The sequence below is a fragment of the Sebastes fasciatus genome, chromosome 24, assembly GCF_043250625.1.
Source record: "Sebastes fasciatus isolate fSebFas1 chromosome 24, fSebFas1.pri, whole genome shotgun sequence".
NCBI classification, from domain to species: domain Eukaryota; kingdom Metazoa; phylum Chordata; class Actinopteri; order Perciformes; family Sebastidae; genus Sebastes; species Sebastes fasciatus.
Window position 1 is genome coordinate 9,997,689 of NC_133818.1, and position 20,414 is coordinate 10,018,102.

The window sequence follows — 20,414 nt, forward strand, 5'->3', positions numbered from 1 at the left end:
TACCACTGATTGCACTGATTTTATTACTGTACTGTTTTTTAAAATTTGTTTATAATAAATATGTTATTAAGATGACTCAATACAAGTGTTCTTTTTCATTCAAATACAATGTACAGCATACCACTGAATTATATTATATATTCAATAAATATATATATACTCTTCTAGTAATAATAGTATTAATAATAATCTATTTTATTAGCCTACATTATATTAAATTATATTATAATATTATATATAAACTATTCTGTCCTGTTCCTAAATGATAGGCTATTAATTAATCACAATGGCAAGTGTATAAAGTTAATAGTCAATGCTTGTGATAAACAAAATATTGTAATATTTACATACACCACACACTGCTTAATTTCTACCATAGATTAAGCACAACAGACATTATTAACACACCGTTTGAACCGCCTTAATAATAAAGCCAATTACATCTTTCATATCATTACAACACGGGATACGAGGCGATGATCATCAGCCGTGTTTTGGTAGCGCGTTAATGTTACTATTTATAGCATTAATAGCTCGACGATCTGCGATAATAAAGCCAATAGGAAATAGCGATAATAATGATAAATGACCGTCATTATAACGGCAACGATAAAAGATCCACCTTAGAACCATCTATTCATGTGTGTTTGCTAAATATTAATGGCATGAGGTTTGGGTGACACGGGTTTCGAGGCGAGGATCATCAGACATATTCTGGTAGTGTGTTACTATTTTTAGCAACCGTAGCACGACCAACCGGCTATTTCCTACCACAACAGATTCTATCAAGATTTGATCAATCCGAGGTCGCTCTACTACCAAGAATTGCGAAAGCCAATCTCAAAAATCCCCCAAAATTGCTGCAACAATTTATGAGACATAATAGAGCATCCCCATGGCTGTGTTTGTTGCAGCAGTTTACAATGCTTACCACGATTGCAACTATTTACAATCGCGAGGCAAACAGCGGAAATTTGGCGTTCATGTTCTGAAGTAACCTACAAAGAATGTGTGCCTGCACATATTTGATTGGCCACCGTGGTGCCTCGCTGGAGATCAGCGAGTTGTGGTCTGGCAAAATGAGTCCGATTCAACTTGTATCCCTTCTGCATTGACATCCCCGCTGAGTCGGACCGGCTCCGTTCTAATGAATGACGGAGCTGTGGTGGAGTTCTTCACACAGTGTCTGGACCCTTAATGGGTATTTCTATGTGGGAGTCAGTTAAACAAACTGTGTTCATAGTAATGAAGGTGCAACAGTGGGGCTCTTTAATGTGTTTTTAATAGATTCCTCCTTAAGTATGACACTTAAGGCTTCATTTCTCCTTAGCTGAGGGACTTAGTTAAGAGTGTTGCACAGAATCTCTTAATTAAGGAAAAACATTAAGGCATTTATTGGCTTGAAAGAGATTTTACAGCGGTAATATTCTACAGTTTCCATGGAGACCGTTTATTTGCACTGTCAGAGGAGGTAAAGATTATACTTCTGGAGTAATACAATAAAAGAAGGCACACACACAAACTCAGTCTCATCATTCCTGTTCCAAGGTCGTCCCTGACAGTTTAACGTCATAATTCACTCATTCACTTTTGTGAAAGTGCTTTTGTCTAGAATTGACTAAACACAATGTAACCAAAGGATGAAGAGTAGGAGAAAAATTAGCTTCAGTGTCTTAAATGTGTATTTCTGCGTGCTGTGCAGGGCGGCAGAGCATAACGTGGAGCTCCCTGCGTTGTTGGTGTTCCAATCCTGGGGGACACTCACTTGTCCCTGAACGCTGCACTGCTGCATCCACTGGTAAATCAAACTGCGCTCATTCTATTCCATTTAATTCTAACTGTCAACTCAGATTTGTCTGCCATATCTTCATTCAGCTCTTATGAAATGAAATAGCCGTAAATAAATGACGTGGGCGTAACTTCTGGGAAGTTTGTCGAGGCCGAGATGGAATCGTTCACAGTATGTCACAGATAACACGCTCCATATGTGGAGCTTGGACGTGGTTTCCTCAATACATCCAAGAGTCACGTCTGAGTTTACATTTGCTCTTTTAAACAACTGCAATGATGTGGAAACAATTATTTTTAACCCATTTGTGCCCGTGACTGAAACCTTTTTTAATTTCCACTCACAAATGTGAAGAGATTTTCAAAATCGGTCAAATCGTTCTGCTGAAAAGTGAGTTTATCTTATCATACATATCATACTATATTCAGTTTTTGGGACTACTGTTTTTGTTTTTAAAAGTGGAAAATTCCTTAGAATAAGCAGTAAAAATGTAAGGGGTTTTTATTATTTTCAGTACACACTTTTGAGGGGCTCCTATATCTATATTTTCCATATAAATAAAAGTAGCACAGAACTATTATAAGTCACACAGCAGAGGCCTGTACTACGAAGCATCTTATTGGGTGTCTGTACCAAATTTCAAGACTTTTGACCAATTAGAACTAATGTGGCATTTTTCCTTATTATACTAAATATTGGGCAAAAATGAGTTAATGCAGTTGTTGCTCAACAAGACTAGTTAATCTCTTCCTTAGAGTGTTTATTATGCTGTTTTGGACTGATGAATTTTGCTCCAGAGTAGTTTATGTTGCTATGAAGGTAAATAGTATTTTAACCACCTAAATCCTACTGGTGAAACTCATTGTGGGGCACTTTGGATGTAAAGTCCAAACAATAACCAAATGTCCCTCTAGGTGGTGATGTTGTCCTCGCTTTTATCACAACTGGAATGCAGCAAGGTCTAATGAGTCCATCCAGTTAGAAGCACAATTTCTTTTATAAAGAAAGTAACATAACATAACAACTGCTGCCTCTAACTTGCTTCGTGCTGATACTAACAAGCAGGTTTGATGCCATCAGCTGGGTGTAGCAGCTGCAGTAATAATCACTGATGTGTAAATCTCAGATATTTGGCAGAAACTAGGCTTTGTGCTGGCTTTTTATGAGCCGAACTTTGATTTATTAATGTGCACATTTTAACTCTCCATCTCCGTTTTGTCTCCAGCCCGAGCTGACGGTGGAGAGCCTGCCGTCCTTCCTCTCCCGGGGTGAAGCCCTGCTGCTCCTCTTCATGGGAGAGGAGGACGAGATCAGGCGGAGGCAGAACCAGGCCCTGCTGGAGGACATGAGAGGGCAGAGGATGGAGCCATACCTGGCCTGCTGGATCTACTTGTACGTACATCAATCAAAATGAAAGCCCTACTAGATGACCCATCCATCCATCATACAGTATATTCGTATGTTTCTTTTCTCCGTCTGTGTTCCAGTGTCCGTGCTCCCGCTGGTATGTCCGTCCTGGGGTCATACCTGGGCTCCGTACCCCCCCTCCCTGCTCTGGTCCTCGCCAATTTGCCCTCTGGAGGTGAAATCTACCAGCACGCCGCCAACACGCCCATCGCAGCCTCCTCTGTGCTGCAGTGGCTGAACAGGGCTTTCATTTCAAAATAAAAGCCCTCAAGCGTTTTTTTCTGCGGACAGAATTCCTTCATCAAGGCTTTTAATTCTGAAATATTTGCAGGACAGTGTTGTAGAACAATTGTGGATTATACCTATTATTTACAAATTACCACACGTTTCTTTACCTTTCTCTGTCTAAAATAAATATAAATGACATTTATAATTAAATTAAATGGCCATTATGAAAGGCAGCTGGTCTGAACACCCGACGTGTGAATCACGCAGACCGCCGCCACATGACCACCGCCACATGACCACCGCCACATGACCGCCGCGACATCTCGCCCCATCACATGAACCTTTTCTGCAAGGAAACAAATGACATCAGCCTCAACCATGGATGTATTAAGCATTGAGATAAAATAGAATTGCAAGAACATATGGAGCAGTGTGTCATGTGAATGACTTCACTCGGAAAAAGTAAAAAAAGAGCTGATAAAATAGACGTGACAGTCACCCTCCTATGGAAATTTATACAGTATATGTCCTTTATTGAGGCCCATATGCTCCATAGAGTTTAAAGGCAGACTGTTGATCCAGCAGTGACAGGATCCAGCTTGTGTCTTTCCTCTCCGAGGAATTTGAGCGGTATGTGAAGAGGCTTTGAGTTGAGCAGCTACTCATGTAACCAACATAAAATGGGCCTTTAAATGAAGGTGATGATTGTTAGGTCTTTAAGCCTCAACAGTCCACAGCCATTAACCCTTGACCTTTTGAACTCTGTAGCGGGTGCAGGTGAGGGCTGAGATAAGACGGGTCTTGCTGTGACTCGTCCCCGTCTATCTGAACCAAAGGATTTGTCATGCAGCGCATTCCATCCATTCTCTGTGGAGAAACTACAGACCTGCAACCTTTCGAGATGCATAGGCTTCAAGTGTCCTCTGTTTACGTCCTGCTGGGTCTGTGTCTCCAAAACGCTTCTTTTGACTGGAAGTGTGTACCTAATGGCTTTCAAAAAAGCATTGGACTGTTACTCTCTGGACTGAAGTTTACTTTTCAAAACGTACTTGTCATTTAGGGCTGCAACTAATGATTATTTTCATTGTCGATTAATTTCTCGATTAATAGATTAGTTGTTCGGTCTATAAAACGGTGAAAAATGTCAATCAGTGTTTCCCAAAGTTTAAAAAAATTTTTTTTATGTATTTATTGCAGAAGTAGACAATGGACAGTGAATAGACAGTTGAGTGGACAATTGTCAGGCGATTCATTTAATAGTTGACAACTAATTGGTTAATCGTTGCAGCTCTTTTGTCATTTGTCTAAGACGTGTTTTTAAATGCTGACTTCTGGATTGAATCTGTCACTTTCTAATTTTCTGGCACTCAATATATCTTGGAAGTAGAGAATAATTATCTTGATTACTTTGTAAATGTTGAAGTCAGAGTTATTTTTCATGATTATAAATTTAACGTCAGGTGGTTTAATGCAGTTGAACATTCTATGGAGGCCAAAAGTGCTTTTTATGTGGCATTAGATTAAATGCCAGTGTTTATTTTTTATTCCAGTATCAAATTGCACATTATAATTATCGATCTCTATCTTTGTAGGGATGATCGGCAAAGACAACTGGCCTCCCTCTCCCGACTTCCTGAAAATCATTGACATGCAGGACCCCAACTCGGCCAAGCAGCAGACTCCTACAGAGGAGGTAGAGGAAGAGGAAGAGGTGACTGGAAGATGATGCATGTGTTTACTGCGACTGAAAAGTGACGCAGAGGGGTCTGACAAAGCATCAGTATGTGACGAGTTGGGATGAGATTATGAATATTATTTACGTTCTTTGCTCATTTATCTATTTAGTTATTTTCTTTCCTATGTTTTCTCTTAGTTTGCCGCTTTTTTTATTTATTTTTCCTTCTTTCCCAACATCAACATCACCTTGTCCTCTCATCCTCTGACAAAATGTCGTCCTGTTGTTGTTCTGTTAATGTGTTGTCTTTTTGTCTTGCAATTAAATAAAAATAAATAAACATTTCCATTTAATTTCCTGGTTTCTAGCAGCGGTGGTGTTGCGACCGACTCCTGGTGGACTCTGGTTTGACCGGCTAAACTGACAACTCCTTTTTAAAGATGCAACCTGCAGCATGTACAGTATGTGTCACCCTGTTGGTCCGTGGTGTCAAATTCTTCCCCCTTTTTCTTCAGTTTAGCTTCCAAGTTCTGAATCTGAGTTGCGGTTTCTCTGAATAATTTATTTGAAAACGTCACACACGAACGTTCAGGTCTGTTTCCACTGCCAGGAATTCAACATCCTAATCAGTCATATGACCAGAACAGCTCGTACGCTGTTACCTTATCTGCAGATTTGCCACAGTAGTGCTCTAACTGTCACCACATCTGCCTTCCCTCTTTAATTACACCATGCGTTGAAATTGCACTGACTTTAGGTGAAGGATATGTATGAAATGATTCTGATGTTATTTTCCCCCATCTTTCCCTCTCCTGTCCCGTAATGACAGTGGCATCATGGGATGTCTGTGTCATTTTTCCCGGCAGTTGAGATGCAGAACAAAGGAGGTGGAGTAGGTCAGTTGGATTGGTCTGCTTTGATTATTACGCTGCTTTCAGATGTGGTTTCTGGGACCTTGAGTTGTTTGAATCAATTAGCCTTTGAGTTAAAAGGGAACATACATAGTAAACCATGTACTGGAGGATCTGAAGGGCTCTTGCGGGTTAGGGCGGATTTTGTTTTGAACATGTGAATCTACAGCTTTAATTTTTGTCCAATTACTGGCTGAGCCGACGGACTGGGCATATGATCCAAGGACTGGCAGTTTAGTTTGTAAATTGGTGTTTTTTATGCTGTCAGGGCTGAAGTTGGCATGCCATCAGGTTCAATTTGGACCGCAAGATGTAAGCGTAATTTTTTTTTAAATTAAAAGGCCCGCAGTATTGCAGACGATCCCCACCGACTTTAAAAGACTTTCTTTCGGAGAGTGTAGCAGGCTAAGGAATCTATTGATACCAACCACATCATGTTAGCTTGTCGTGAAGGAGCTTATAACGTTTTTTTCAAAGAGGTCCCTTGACCTCTGACCTCAAGATATGTGAATGAAAATTGGTTCTATGGGTTTCCACGAGTCTCCTCTTTACAGACATGCACACTTCATGATAATCCCACACACTGGAAGAAGTTGAACTGCAGCAAAGGGAGAAATCTAGGTGAAAGGTGAAAGGTCAAGTGTGTGGTGGTGGTGGCTGCCAGACGAATGCATTGAAAGAAGAAGAGGCATCAAAGGTGGGTTCCATTACAATAGAGAAGCAAAGATATATGACACAAAGATAGATGACACAAAGACATTCACTGTACAAAGACATTCACTGGACAAAGATATATTCACATTTGCGTCATCTATCTTTGTACAGTGAATATGGTGTCATCTATCTTTGTACAGTGAATATCTGTCATCTATCTTTGTACATTAAATATCTTTGTGTCATCTATCTTTGTACAGTGAATATCTTTGTGTCATCTATCTTTGTACATTAAATATCTTTGTGTCATCTATCTTTGTACAGTGAATATCTTTGTGTCATAATCTTTGTATATAAAAAACGCGTGAAACAGCGCCCCTCTTGGTTATAATGGCTGGTACATGTTAATCAATCTGTGTGGTTAAAAAACGGTATTGCACCCTTACAGAAGTCTGCTGATGTTAGGTGAGGTCTAGAAGGTAACCCGCAAATTGCGAAATCTGACCTGAGATCTGCGAAAAACTCTCGCGAGACTCACTCCCCGACGCGCTACTATGCTAGACAAACCTTAACCATCTCGCGAGAGTTTATCCCATTTCGCGCGTTCCCTTTTACCTCACCGTTCGGTGAAGTTAATTAGCTAAAAACTAAAAGCAATTAACAAGATGGGTTACTGTCATGGCACCGCGAAACTGAAGAAAAGAAAGTCTGAAGAGAAGTGTGAACCCTGTCAAGAAACAACTAAATGTTAGTAGTATTTAATGAAACAAGTGTGAGAGTTTTTAAATGTTAGCTAACGGTTTTTGTAAACCTGGTTAAGGTTAGCTAGCTAGTAGCCATGGAGACAGGAGAAGAGGAGTCATGGCAACATGGAGACAGGAGAAGAGGAGTCATGGCAACATGGAGACTTCACTTAAATGAAGGAAAGGAGACTTGGACTTCGAATAACGTGAGTCACATACACCCTCTGTCTGTCTGTCTGTCTGTCTCTGTCTGTCTGTCTCTCTGTCTCTGTCTGTCTGTCTGTCTCTCTGTCTGTCTGTCTGTCTCTCTGTCTGTCTGTCTCTCTGTCTGTCTGTCTGTCTCTGTCTGTCTGTCTGTCTCTGTCTCTGTCTGTCTGTCTGTCTCTCTGTCTCTGTCTGTCTGTCTGTCTGTCTCTGTCTGTCTCTCTGTCTCTGTCTGTCTGTCTCTCTGTCTGTCTGTTTCTCTGTCTCTGTCTGTCTCGCTGTCTCTGTCTGTCTGTCTGTCTCTCTGTCTCTGTCTGTCTGTCTGTCTCTGTCGCTGTCTCTGTCTGTCTCTCTGTCTCTGTCTGTCTGTCTCTCTGTCTCTGTCTGTCTCTCTGTCTCTGTCTGTCTCTCTGTCTCTGTCTGTCTGTCTCTCTGTCTCTGTCTGTCTCTCTGTCTGTCTGTCTCTCTGTCTCTGTCTGTCTCTCTGTCTCTGTCTGTCTGTCTGTCTCTCTGTCTCTGTCTGTCTGTCTCTCTGTCTCTGTCTGTCTCTGTCTCTGTCTGTCTCTGTCTGTCTTTGCTAGCTAACTGTTAGCTGTCTTTTACTAGCCTTGCTAACCTAGCTGTGTCTTTCTGTGTCTTACACTCCTTGCTGTGTTCATGTTGATATTATAGAGGTGACATACTGTATACTGAATTTATATTGAATAATTTAGAAGTTTAGTATTTATTGGTTGCATATTGTTTAATTAACATTAAATCAAGGAGCTGGTATCAATAAACATGTTTAATTTAAAATGAAGGCTTTAGAAGCAGACTCTATGGTTTTTAGCCCCCTTTCTGTACAGCTGACTCCTAGAAAAGTTCATTTTTGTCCCCCCATTTGTCTTTAGATAGTTCTCTTTTAATGCACATTTTAGTGTTTGTGAATTGTATTTTATCTCTATTTGTGTCTGCAACTTTGTGTTGTTGCTGCTGACTGTCTTGGCCAGGTCTCCCTTGGAAAAGAGGTTCTTAATCTCAATGGGACTAACCTGGTTAAATAAAGGTTAAATAAAATAAAATAAATAAATCTTATGTAGGCTAAAGTTACCTGTTATGTTATTAAGCTGTGCTGTATATTGAGTAATGACCTTGGCTAATTTTTGTATGGCAACCATATATCTGATATAAGTAAGTGTAAGTCATGTATTTAATACATGCATTGATACTTTTTGATGTCAACATAAACTTTTAGACTTTCTCAGTATTCAGTACTGATACCTGTATCAGACTATAAGCTTTGTAGTATATTTTTTATGCTAATACAATACATAAGAATACGCGTGTAAGTCATGTATCTATGATATGTGCATTGTTTCTTTGTTTTTGCTGCTGTCTAAAAGTTAAGTCGAATGGTTTATTGTATTACACCACCATGAATTTCTTAATTTAGCACGTAGTTTCAGAGTTCATTTAACTGGCCCCCTGTATCTTTAACCGGGTCTGAAAAGTGAAGTCAACGTGGAAGTGCATTGAAGTGGCAGTAGGCAGTATATTTTTGGCATAATTGGGCAAAAATTCCACAATAACGTTTCAGCATATTGTATTCTTTTAAGAACAATTTGGGGTGAAAATCCACTCTAAAATGACAGATTATTTTATGTATTGAGAGATTATTTAAGAAATATTTCAAACCATTTGATCAGAAATGCATTGCAAAAGGCCAAGATAACTGACAGAAGGTCGTCCTCAAATAACCAATGATTCATGTCTTGGAGTGGATTTCTCCTTCATGAGGTCAGCTTGCTTTACGTTGTTCAAGTCGATCAGTGTCAAAGCTGTATTGAGCGGAGCAGGAAAACACGATATAAGCCAAGGTAAAGCAAATCGGTGTGTGTTTATACATCGCAGATGGCTGGATTTCCCTGTACAGTATCTGTTTAGTTTCTCCAGCAGAGCCAGTGATTAAAACAGGATTAAATCCTGAGGTTCTACATCAGTTATCCTGTCTGGAAAAAACATTTCCTAATAAAATAACATTATGTCAGAGTTCAGGGCTTAAAGAGCTTATTGATCTCAACTCGTGTGTCAGAAAGTGAAATAGCTGCTGTCGCGGAGTTTTAACAGTTAGCTCTCCTGCTGATTGCAGATTTTTTCTGGTAAACTGACTCCTCCCATCGCAGCTGAGAAGAGAATCAAACGCATGCAATAATGGTGTAGCGGTCCAGTTAGCTAGATAACTGTGGCAGTAATCCATGTAGCTGCAGACAGTTTGATTGATTAATGATGAAAAATTAAACCTGCACATGCCAATTTCAGAATCTGCTTATGGCTGCAAATGGCAGCACGAGCTACCCAGTGTTCTCTCTAAGAAGACATGTTTGTATTAGACAGAAAGGTTTTTTAATCATTTATTTAACGGCAATTTGAATGTCTCCTATTTTCTTTGTAATTATGGTCCCTTTTCCTATAGTTCATTACAAGCTTCTATGTATTCTGACCACGGGGCGAGGGTTTAGTGTCAGAAGTGTGTGAGTGAATGCATTTCCTGCATTTACATACATTTACATAAATTTAGCAAATGACATATTATGAAAATGGCGTTTGTGCTGTTCATAATAATAGTGCTATATTAAAAAATTGGAAATGCTGTGTAAATTGAAGAATTATTAAAGCACAAGTCTTACTTAAAGGGACAGTGTGTACGATTTAGCGACATGTAGCAGTGTGGTTTGCAGATTGCAGCCAACTGAGTACCCCCGAAGAACGTACACTATATTGCCAAGAAGTGAAAGTCAATTGTTCGTTCCATTGCAACGTCTCATTTTGGACTGAAAGCGACTACCGGATGCCAGTAAAACGCCGCCTACAAAGTGCCGGACAAAATTGTTTTTATTCTATTGTCATATTTAATGTCTCTACAGAAATGGCCTGTGTTTAACAATAAAAACATTATAAATATGCATACTATTTTAACAATTTACATACTTACTTATTAAACTCTTTTACCTGGCTTCCCAGAGGAGCATAAAGTGAGCGATGGACATAAATGGAAGTCAGAAAAATCCAGCACACAGATTTGGAGAGCAAATCTCTGCTAAAAATTGGAATAACTGTGTAAATTGAAGAATTATTAAAGCAGGAGCCATACTTAAAATAACTTTAAATTAATAAAAAATTTAACAGGGAAATAAAAATGACATGGTGGGTCTTACTGAGTCACAGATACAGGTGTTGTTTTTTTATCTTTTCATAGATTAACTTTGGCTCATATAAGATTAAATCTGTCGTAGCATTTCTTGGTAAATTGTTCGTGTCAGAATCACACTGTTAACATGCTGAGGGAGATGTGGTGCTTATCTGTGAACATACAGTATGTGTGTGAGCCTGTGTATGCCTTTTTTATCCGAGGGTCGCACACACACACACACACACATGCGTGCGCAAACAGACGAACATACAAAGTAATTGCATTTGCCGCATCCCGGAAAAACCTGAGTCAGCGCAATCCATCAGTCGGGAAATGACCCTGCGTAGATCAAATATGTAACTAGATTGTGGACTAACCTCCCACCCCTGAGTTACATGTGAGTTATAACATTAGCGTAAGCAGACCATGTATATTATTCAATTTCTGAGGGACAACACACACACACACACATACACAGGCCTGATGCCTCAAGCGGTGCGTTCACTGTTAACCTTTGCAGACAGTTTCATGTCTTTGAATCATACTTTTTATTGTTTCCTTAAGAAAAATGACTATAACAGTCTAAACCATAACAAAAACTGTAATATGCACATATAATAACGGATAGTAACTGTAAATTCAGAAGCAAAGTATTTAAAACTAGGGCCGCACAATTAATCAAAATTAATAAAAATCGCATTATTACTGCAATTTCCAAATCGCAGTAGGAGCAATATTTGTTCAAAGGCGGAATATGTGTCAAAATACAATTTTAGATTAGATATAATGGTGCTGCAGAAATGTCCTGGCATACACATCATATTCTAGACTTAACAAAACATCTTTGTTTGGTACAAATCCCCGCAAAAATCACACCATAACCATTTTTATATGTTTTTTTAATGAAAATGAGAATAATGTTGTAAAAATGATCATTCTCTCTAATATCGCAAATCATATCGCAATTGCAATACCAGTCAAAATAATCACCGTTGGATATTTTTTTCAAAAACAGTATATAATAAAATATATATAATATAATAATAACAATAATAGAAAAAAATAAATATGAAATATAAAAAGTAAAAATTCTAAATATAATAAATTATACACTTTAAATAATTAATAAATATAAATCAATATAAATCAATAAATCAATAAAATAAATTGACACACCAGAATCCCAACACTTTAGCGTTGTTCCCGAAAAGCTAACATGACATGGTTGTTACCGATTGATTCCTTAGATTTTTTAGTTTTATATGATACCAGTATATTCAGTCTAGCTTTAGAACTTTGTCCGCTACAACCTCTGAAAGACAGAATGGATACTTCAAGAGATAGATAAATATGTCGATACTTGACATTTGTGTATCGATACAATATTGCTATGCAAAATATCGTGATACTACGCTGTATCGATTTTTCCCCAGCCCTACAATACATTGAGTTTTTGGTCCACTGTTGTTAGCCAGCATGGCTAATGCTGACATACATTACCATACATTATCCTGAGTGAAAGCAGACTATTTCAGTTAAGCAAAAAGGGCAATTTCACATGAACTGTTATTCCTTTTGAAAAAGTTTCAGCTGTTGCACAACACAGACCACAATGAGTCACCACAATCTGTGAAGCAGCTTTACAGGAGTCTGCATCAAAAGCAAGCGTAAGTCAGCACACATGCAGGCACGTGTGGCTTGATTATAGGGTCAGTGCACGCAATCGCACCGAACCGATGGCATAATAGCACCCAGATGCACGAGTGCAAAGATGACGGGGGAGGCAGAAACACAGCAGAGATATGAGAAGATCATATTTGTCTTGAAGGTGGTTGGTTTCATTGTGTCCGGTTTGCATCCTCAAGACTGAACCTTCACATTCATGAGTCTCTCATATCTACGTCATTAATGTGTATGACATCCACAATGATCCCGGCCATCTGGGAGCAGGCTTTCAGAGAAATGGAGCTTTGTTGGGAATACTTTTTAGAACGTGACTGTGTCTAGTGTGTGTGTGTGTGTGTGTGTGTGTGTGTGTGTGTGTGTGTGTGTGTGTGTGTGTGTGAACTTGATGTTCCTGTGTGTGGGAATATATACTCAGAGATTGTGATCAAATCCTCAACCATGATTTCACTAAAACTCCTACGGGACATCCCATAATCTGTGTTCTCACAGACACACACACACACACACACACACACACACACACACACACACACACACACACACACACACAGAGGATCCGAGGAGTGAGGCAGAGGGACCGTTAGACCCAGCCCACTGCTGGGCTAATTTTCTGTGACCGTCGTCGCATGAAAGCATGGTGGAATTAACAAGCTAGCTAAGTAGCCAGCCGTCCGACCAGCGGGATGATGGCCAACGGCAGCGCTGTAAAAATAAATTGAGGGCGTATGAATCTTTGGATGCCTATAGTTAACTATCCTACAGTAAAGTAAAGCTTTTCGGAGATGGTTGCTAATAGTTTAGCCTTATGCCAACCGCAGCTGTGAGCCATAGCAACATTTCCTCTCCATCTCTGAAACGCAGATATTGTCTGTCGCACTGTCTGAAAAGACCATAACTGCATTTACAAGTACTAAGGGTAAATAAACACCTCAGGTCGCGGTGAGATGGTGAGACGCGAGCCTGCATGGAAGCGGTGCAGACAGCTGCATAGATTAAAATGAGATTTCTGAGCCTGCTGCTGTTGTTACCTATGCCGTTAGTAGCTAGCTGCTGCAAATGACTCTGAGGCTGTCGGTACTAGTTGCAGCACCAACCAACACCGAGCCTGTGGTGAGTGGTTAAAGCTTCTCAATCATTTTCCAGCAGTTATTTTTGGACAGATTGTCAAATAGTCTTTCTGGGTCCCATGTATCACATGACCTGTAGTTCCAACTTTGGCCACCACATCTCAAGATCTTAACTGCAATTTATCATGAACACGTGGATAATCTCATGCAATCCAGCCCTCAAAAATATTAAGATGCAATAGTAGAAATAAATAACTGTGTCAAGAAGTTGTTATGAGGGAATGAGGCCTGATTTATTTATCTATTGATCCAGACTCAGAGCCTTCTTCCTGTGAGTTGACAGTGATCACCACTGCACCTCCATGCTGCCCTCACGTTATTAATTTTTCTTACTCCGGTGGGGCTCGGTGCTAAATTCTCTCATCCAGGGCTGCAGATATTTTGAATTCACTTCAAGTCTATTTTTTGTAGTCCCATGTATAAAATAACTGAGGCCCCCATCAGTACGCTCTCAATCCAGCTCCAGCTCTCTAAGAAAACGAGGAAAAACTCGGTGAGAAACCTCGGGAGAGGCAATTCAAAGAGAGATCCCCTCTCCACGGACAGCTGGGTCTTTGAAGCGTAAACATAGGCCTGAACCTTGACGCCAACAGCCTCTCGGCCTGGCTTATGCTGCTTCAAAAGAGAGCGCAGTGGGAGCCATACATGGGGACTACAGCAGCGTTAATCGTGGATGAAGGGGATGTCCACCTGTTGTCCTGAACGGACCTTTCAGGACAACAGATCAACATCCCCTTCATTACGATTAACGATGTGCACAATGTCCATGGTCCGTGGATCACATCAGCCAGGGGTGGTATTTAAGAGTCTCCAGGGTGGGTCGGTCCTCTAGCCTCTTGTCTAGACAGCTCAGTAGAAAATCTTGGCAGTCTGGACATATGAAAAGGAATCATGTTTAAATACAAACGCTGTACTCTATGTGTGTGCTTGATTCTACTGCATGTGCGTTTATGACTTACCGTTGGAAATACTGGCACTGATTTTAGGTCCTTCATTGCTGATCTCAAAGGCGTTATAGAAGGGAAGCCTTCCATTATGCAGCATCTCAAAGAGCACCACACCGAGCTGCCACACATTGGTACCTTCGGCAGTGTACCACCCAAGCTTGAACCACTCAGGACACCGGTACACAAAGGTCCCTACAATACATACAGCCACACAGAGACAAAGATTAATGGATGAGGGACGGAAGTAGAGGACAGAGACGGCAAAGATGCTGGGTTGTGTCAGAGAACAGAACCATAAGAACGACAGCCTACCTCTTTTTGTAGTGTACCTCTCCTCTGACAGAAATGTGCCACAGCCAAAGTCAATGAGCCTGGCACGTGGGACATCAGAGCCGGTTTCTATGAGGATGTTTTCCAGCTTGATGTCCCTGTGGAACACACCTCTTGAGTGGACCTCATGGAGACCATCCACCAGTTGTCTTGCTATGATCTGCGGGAGAGAGAAAGAGACATGAAGAATGTGTGACACGGTGGGTGTGGACCGGTGGAGGCAGAGGAGGTTGCTCCTCGATCAAAATATAAAAAAATTCAATTAAAAAAAGAGTAATTGGTTGAAATAAAGCATTACCAAATATCATTTCTTAAAAATATTTTTTCTCTTCATTGGAAAAAATCCATGATTTAAATTCCAAGCCTGCCTGCGCGGCAGCGCCAGGACCTCGCCGGGGAGTGGATGGAGAGCGTCGCTCTGCTGGGGCAGCCTCAATAATCATCATTTTATTTATATAGCATTTTTCAAAATTAAGTGCAAAGGGCTTTCCAGATTAAAAGATTTACAGAATTACAATTAAAAGTTCTGAATCCCATGTATGCCCATCAAGCAGCACTGAGCGCATACATAAAATGGAGGTGCAAGTGTAACTTAAGAGAAATTACTAAATAAAATAACACAACGCCGTTCCTATCCTCACCAGCCGCCACTGGCGCGGACACACGTACAGAAACACACACGTCATCAGCTACTTACTTTAACCTCGTCCTCCTGCAGGGGGGACTCCCTGGACTTGATATAGTTCTGCAGGTCCATGCAGGGGACGGGTCTCTCTAGGATGATAATCAGCTCATCGCCCAGCTCGTACCAGTCATGCAGGCTCACCACTGCACTGGTCTCTCCTTCGGCTGGCTGGAGTTTCATCAGCAGTGCCACCTCCAAAGGGAGTATTGTACTTTCCCCGTTCAGACACTAAAGACATGGAGTGAAAGAGAAAGCAAATAATGAAACCTTCATGGACACATATACAAAAGTTAACAGTATTTTAACTGTTAGATTCTATGAGGTACAAGAGGAACATGTGCATATGTTCCCTTTGTAGTCATTATAAAAAGAGAAATGTTACCCAAGTGATTTAAATAATGTAGATTGTTGGTATTAGGACAAAGAACAAATATCTTACCACTGTTGTGCTCAGAAACTGGTGGATATGTTTTATGGCAACCTACGGGACAGAAACAGACATTTGGTTTGGCTTATACTACATGAGGCTGTTGTCATACATCGTTCGTAGCTATACCTACGAAAAAGTAATGCACTATACTTTGTATATATCCCATGAAATCAATTTGTATGTAATCCACCTTAATTGGGAACCAGGAAGTATAAAGACTGACAAACGCTGCGTAGGGAGGGAACGGGGTGGATGGATGGTTAAAAAAAGATGGAATTTCGCCCAGCAGACCGCTGTTTGTACCCTGTGTGAAACCTGAAGTCAACGTTGATTTGTCTCGTAACTTCTGTACTTGAGTTACGGCACTTACAGAGTTATTTTAACCCAAACCGCGATCTTTTCCTAAACCTAATCAACCCAAGTTGATCTTTTCCTAGACCTAACTAAGTACTTCCGTTGCCTAAACTTAACCAAGTCGATCTTTTCCTAAACCTAAATAGTTTTGTTGCCTAAACCTAACTAAGTAGTTTTGTTGCCTAAACTTAACCAAGTCAATCTTTTCCTAAACTTAACTTTTATTTTGAAAAGACCGGAGCAGAAATTGACATGCGTCACGTTCTGCTAGACATTCAAATGAGGAATAACTTTTCGTAAGATATCATACAAACTGTTGTATGAGGATACGTTGACTACATACAGAGTGGATACATGAATCATGGATTCTGTGTGTGTGTGTGTGTGTGTGTGTCTTACAGGCAGATTGTCATCTTTGCAGTAGCCAGCAAAGACCGACCCAAAGCCTCCTTCACCCAGCAATTCCTCTTCCTTGTATCTGGCCTCAAAGTCATCTGCAGAAACAAAACACAAACACTTTGACTGCACTTGTTTAGAACTTTCATTACACTTCCAAACTAACCCTTAATACTACAGTAACTTGTATTGATTTAAAATTGAATCATATTTCCAATATGAATCCAAAAACCCAAGACTGAACGATAGAGGAACAGTTTGACCTTTTGAGCCAGCAGACGATTAGCTTAGCTTAGCATAAAGACTGGAAACAGTCTTGATTCTGTACAAAAGTAACAAAATCCGCTGATCAACATCCACTAGACATTATACAACAGTGTTCCCAGGCTAGTAGTACTCCCCATGAAGAGTAAACTCAACTGAATTTACTGATGGAACACAAATGTCATCAACGTTTCACGTATTTCTATCTCTACTCACCTCTGCTGTCAGTGGAGCGGGTGCTTTCGTACGAGGAGGAGCTAGAAGTTTTGGTGGCCTGGTGACTGAGGTCCTCAGAGGGACTGGGGGTCATTCTGTTCCTCTTACTGGATCCCTCTGTCTCCTCAGTCTTCCTCTTCCTGCTCTTCTTCTCCTCAGCTTTGGTGCTGGCGCGGGCACTGGCGGGTTTCGATGTCCCAGCATCCTCAGCGGTAAAAAAGGTTTCTAAAAACATTATACATGTTAGAAAATAAGTTGTTAAACGGTGAATGAATTGCTTTGAGCGTCACTCAGAATCCCTGTGAATTTACTCGTTTCACTATCAGAATTTGATCGATTCGGTCCGATAACATTTGTGGAAAGTCTAGAAAAGCCGCATGATTGAATTATTTCATCCCCATTCAAAGTTAGCATAGGGCTAAACCGGAAGTTGGCCATCTCGGCCGCCGCTCTGGTCCGCATGCTCTGCCCATAGCAAGTTAGCGCACTGCAGCGAGTGAGATGGCCAACAAGAAGTGTCCCCATTGGAACGTGGTTTCAGCACCTTCAGCGGACACGCCCCCAGCTTTTCACAGCAGAGAATACTGGTTATTTTGTCACGATTTTTAAACTAATTTTTATATACTTGGTGATTTTTTTTAATGCAGGTGCTATTAAATAGACAGGGTGTTAATAGACAAATAGACAAACATTCGAATGTGGCTGGGTAGTTAATAACACATATTTCTGTGGTGTGACAGACTCAGGACACATTTATTTTTGCTTTAACCGGACCTTAACAAAATATCCTCTGAGATTTTAGTTAATAGAACACAGATGTAATGAATCTTTCTATGTCATCTAACCTGTGTTGTCAGAGAAATCAGTATACGCTGTGACAAAAATGTCAGCGTCACTTGATGAAGGCCCTCCGAATGACTGTCTGATGCCCTCGGAGGGACTTTGAATCGTCCTGCTCCTCTTGCTCGCTTTTTCAGGGCTTTCCTCAAACTTTCTCTTTCCACCTGACCTGCAGTCTCTGACTGCGTTGATGATGGGGTCAGTGTGGCGTCCTGCAAGAACAGAAAAATGTTTTTTTGCTGGATGTAATCTACGGCAATATCTACTGTCTGCGTGACTTAGGGAGGAAGCAGCATTAGTAGTCATTAGCCTAGCAGCTAAATCATATGGATATTAAATTAAGAGAGACTGCAGTTCTCATCAGTATTTTGGTATCACTACTCACCCAGATTTCTACTGCAGGACGGATGAACAATTCCTGTTGATCTTGTTCTGAGTTTTGAAGCCATGACTCTCAAACAAGTAATGGTTCACGGTTGAAATCACAAAGATTTGACGTTCACCGTTGAAGTGACGGTTCACCGTTGAAATGCACAAAAGTTTGAATTTCACCGTTGAAGTGACGGTTCACTGTTGAAATGCACAATGATTTGAATTTCACCGTTGACGTGACAGTTAACCGTTGAAATGCACAAAAGTTTGAAGTTCACCGCTGAAGTGACAGTTCACCGTTGAATTTCACCGTTGAAGTGACGGTTCACCGTTGACTGTATCTTCTCAAGAGCTGGATTCTGGAATGTTGTGGCCACACAATGATGACCTCACAACATTCTACTGTTCAACAGTTCTACTCTAGAATGCCAAGTCAAATTCAAATAAGCTTTATTGGCATGAATGTTCAGGTTACATTATTGCCAAAGCGAAATTACATATTAATGAATAATTACATTTCACAATCACAAAATAATGCGTTTCAAAATATTGAGTGCTAGGCTACATAAAGCTGATAACTTATGAAATCATCAATCAAGTGTTTTATTTGACTTACTGTGATAACTGTGTTTATGTTATGTGTAAAAAAAAAAAAAAAAATCGACCATGTTGGATTATTACAGTAGCAGAAATAAAAATGGACTTTGAAACCATAATAACCATGATTTAAATTAGGGCCATCAATCGATTAAAATATTTAATCGTTATTAATCGCAAATTAATCACACATTTTTTATCTGTTCAAAATGTAACTCAAAGGGAGATTTGTCGAGTATTTAATATTCTTATCAACATGGAACTGGGCAAATATGCTGCTCTCACAGGTACTGCATTTAGCATACAAAATATGCTCAAATCATATCATGGCAAACTGCAGCCCAACAGCTGTCAGTGTGTCAGTGTGCTGACTTGACTATGACTTGCCCCAAACTGCATGTGATTATCATAAAGTGGGCATATCCGTAAAGGGGAGACTCGTGGGTATCCATAGAACCCATTTTAATTCACATATCTTGAGGTCAGAGGTCAAGGGACCACTTTGAAGATGGCCATGCCAGTTTTTCCTCGCCAACATTTAGCCAAAGTTTGGAGCGTTATTTACCCTCCTTCGCTAGTATGACATGGTTGGTACCAATGGATTCTTTAGGTTTCCTAGTTTCATATGATGCCAGTAAGTTGCAACCTAAAAACAATTAAATGTTAATTAAAGAAATTAGAGTTAAGCGTTGAAAAAATTTGTGTCATTAAAACAGATTTGCGTTAACTTTGACCAGAAGTCCAAAAGTCTACCAACTTGTATGTATGTTTGCATTATAAGAAGTCGAACTATCAACCAAACTGCAGCAGTGAATCTGCAGTTTTTTTATCTGTCCTTTTGCTGTGCTGACTTCTAGCCTGCCCGTGAGTCTGCACAAAAATATTTCCTACCATTCGCAATTGATTTGATGAGGGCAATAAAGTCTTGATGTTGGACTTGAAAGTCTTGAACATCCAGTCTCTCCTTCTTTTATCTTTCCATTGTGCTGCACACTTTTCCAACACACTGGTACACTCTACCGTAAAAATAGGAATGCAGTCTGGAACAATAAAAGGCATGTGCTGCAGTAGCTGCAGTGGAAAAAGTTTGCTGATGCTGAGGAGATTTGAAGAAAATATGACATATTACATATACATTAGTGATGTTCCCCTTCCGTAAATTCAGTGGAGGGAAAAACAATATATGTTTCTTTTTTTCTGCGGGAAAATCGGTATTGTCATCATGGTCTTCAGGAAGTCAGTGAGCAATCATGACAAATGTATGAGAGTGAATGTGAGAACATAGTGTTTTTTATTAGTATGTTTAATTTATCAGCCCTAGAGGTCACTGCTAATATTTGGCCAGCTGCCATTGGTGACACACTGGGTTGCCATGGGAACCTCTCCTCTC

General features: G+C 40.2%; 2 protein-coding genes and 1 long non-coding RNA gene across 3 annotated transcripts in view; 2 read left to right on the forward strand and 1 right to left on the reverse strand.

The window, feature by feature from the left end:
* The first annotated feature begins 1,735 nt into the window (after positions 1-1,735).
* Positions 1,736-5,377, forward strand: LOC141762630 (thioredoxin domain-containing protein 16-like). Its single transcript, XM_074626563.1, has 4 exons — positions 1,736-1,798; positions 3,015-3,181; positions 3,277-3,371; positions 5,017-5,377. Exons 2-4 carry the CDS (start codon positions 3,081-3,083, stop codon positions 5,148-5,150), a joined length of 330 nt encoding a protein of 109 aa, XP_074482664.1. The 5' UTR covers positions 1,736-1,798; positions 3,015-3,080; the 3' UTR covers positions 5,151-5,377.
* A 2,137-nt stretch (positions 5,378-7,514) lies between these two features.
* The window catches only part of LOC141762634 (uncharacterized), a 53,491-nt gene continuing 40,591 nt past the window's right edge, over positions 7,515-20,414 (forward strand). The window contains exon 1 of the long non-coding RNA XR_012592871.1: positions 7,515-7,613. This is a non-coding gene — a long non-coding RNA (uncharacterized LOC141762634). The remainder of the gene's footprint in view (positions 7,614-20,414) is intronic.
* LOC141763082 (serine/threonine-protein kinase pim-1-like) lies at positions 13,816-18,610 on the reverse strand. Its single transcript, XM_074627362.1, has 9 exons — positions 18,441-18,610; positions 18,061-18,267; positions 17,216-17,440; positions 16,739-16,833; positions 15,995-16,036; positions 15,568-15,783; positions 14,853-15,030; positions 14,553-14,732; positions 13,816-14,463 (listed from the first exon to the last, which is right to left on the reverse strand). The coding sequence occupies exons 1-9, from the start codon at positions 18,502-18,504 to the stop codon at positions 14,372-14,374; spliced, it is 1,299 nt and encodes a 432-aa protein (XP_074483463.1). The 5' UTR covers positions 18,505-18,610; the 3' UTR covers positions 13,816-14,371.

Excerpts from the sequence above, each read along its gene's own strand:
- LOC141762630 (XM_074626563.1), top strand. The coding sequence starts at position 3,081 with ATGGGAGAGGAGGACGAGATCAGGCGGAGGCAGAACCAGGCCCTGCTG. Across the intron at positions 3,182-3,276 it reads CTGGCCTGCTGGATCTACTT|TGTCCGTGCTCCCGCTGGTA; the intron begins GTACGTACATCA and ends TCTGTGTTCCAG. Across the intron at positions 3,372-5,016 it reads CGCCAATTTGCCCTCTGGAG|GGATGATCGGCAAAGACAAC; the intron begins GTGAAATCTACC and ends CTATCTTTGTAG.
- LOC141763082 (XM_074627362.1), bottom strand. The coding sequence starts at position 18,504 with ATGGCTTCAAAACTCAGAACAAGATCAACAGGAATTGTTCATCCGTCC. Across the intron at positions 15,031-15,567 it reads TGCAGGAGGACGAGGTTAAA|ATCATAGCAAGACAACTGGT; the intron begins GTAAGTAGCTGA and ends TCTCTCCCGCAG. Across the intron at positions 14,733-14,852 it reads GAGGTACACTACAAAAAGAG|GGACCTTTGTGTACCGGTGT; the intron begins GTAGGCTGTCGT and ends TATGTATTGTAG.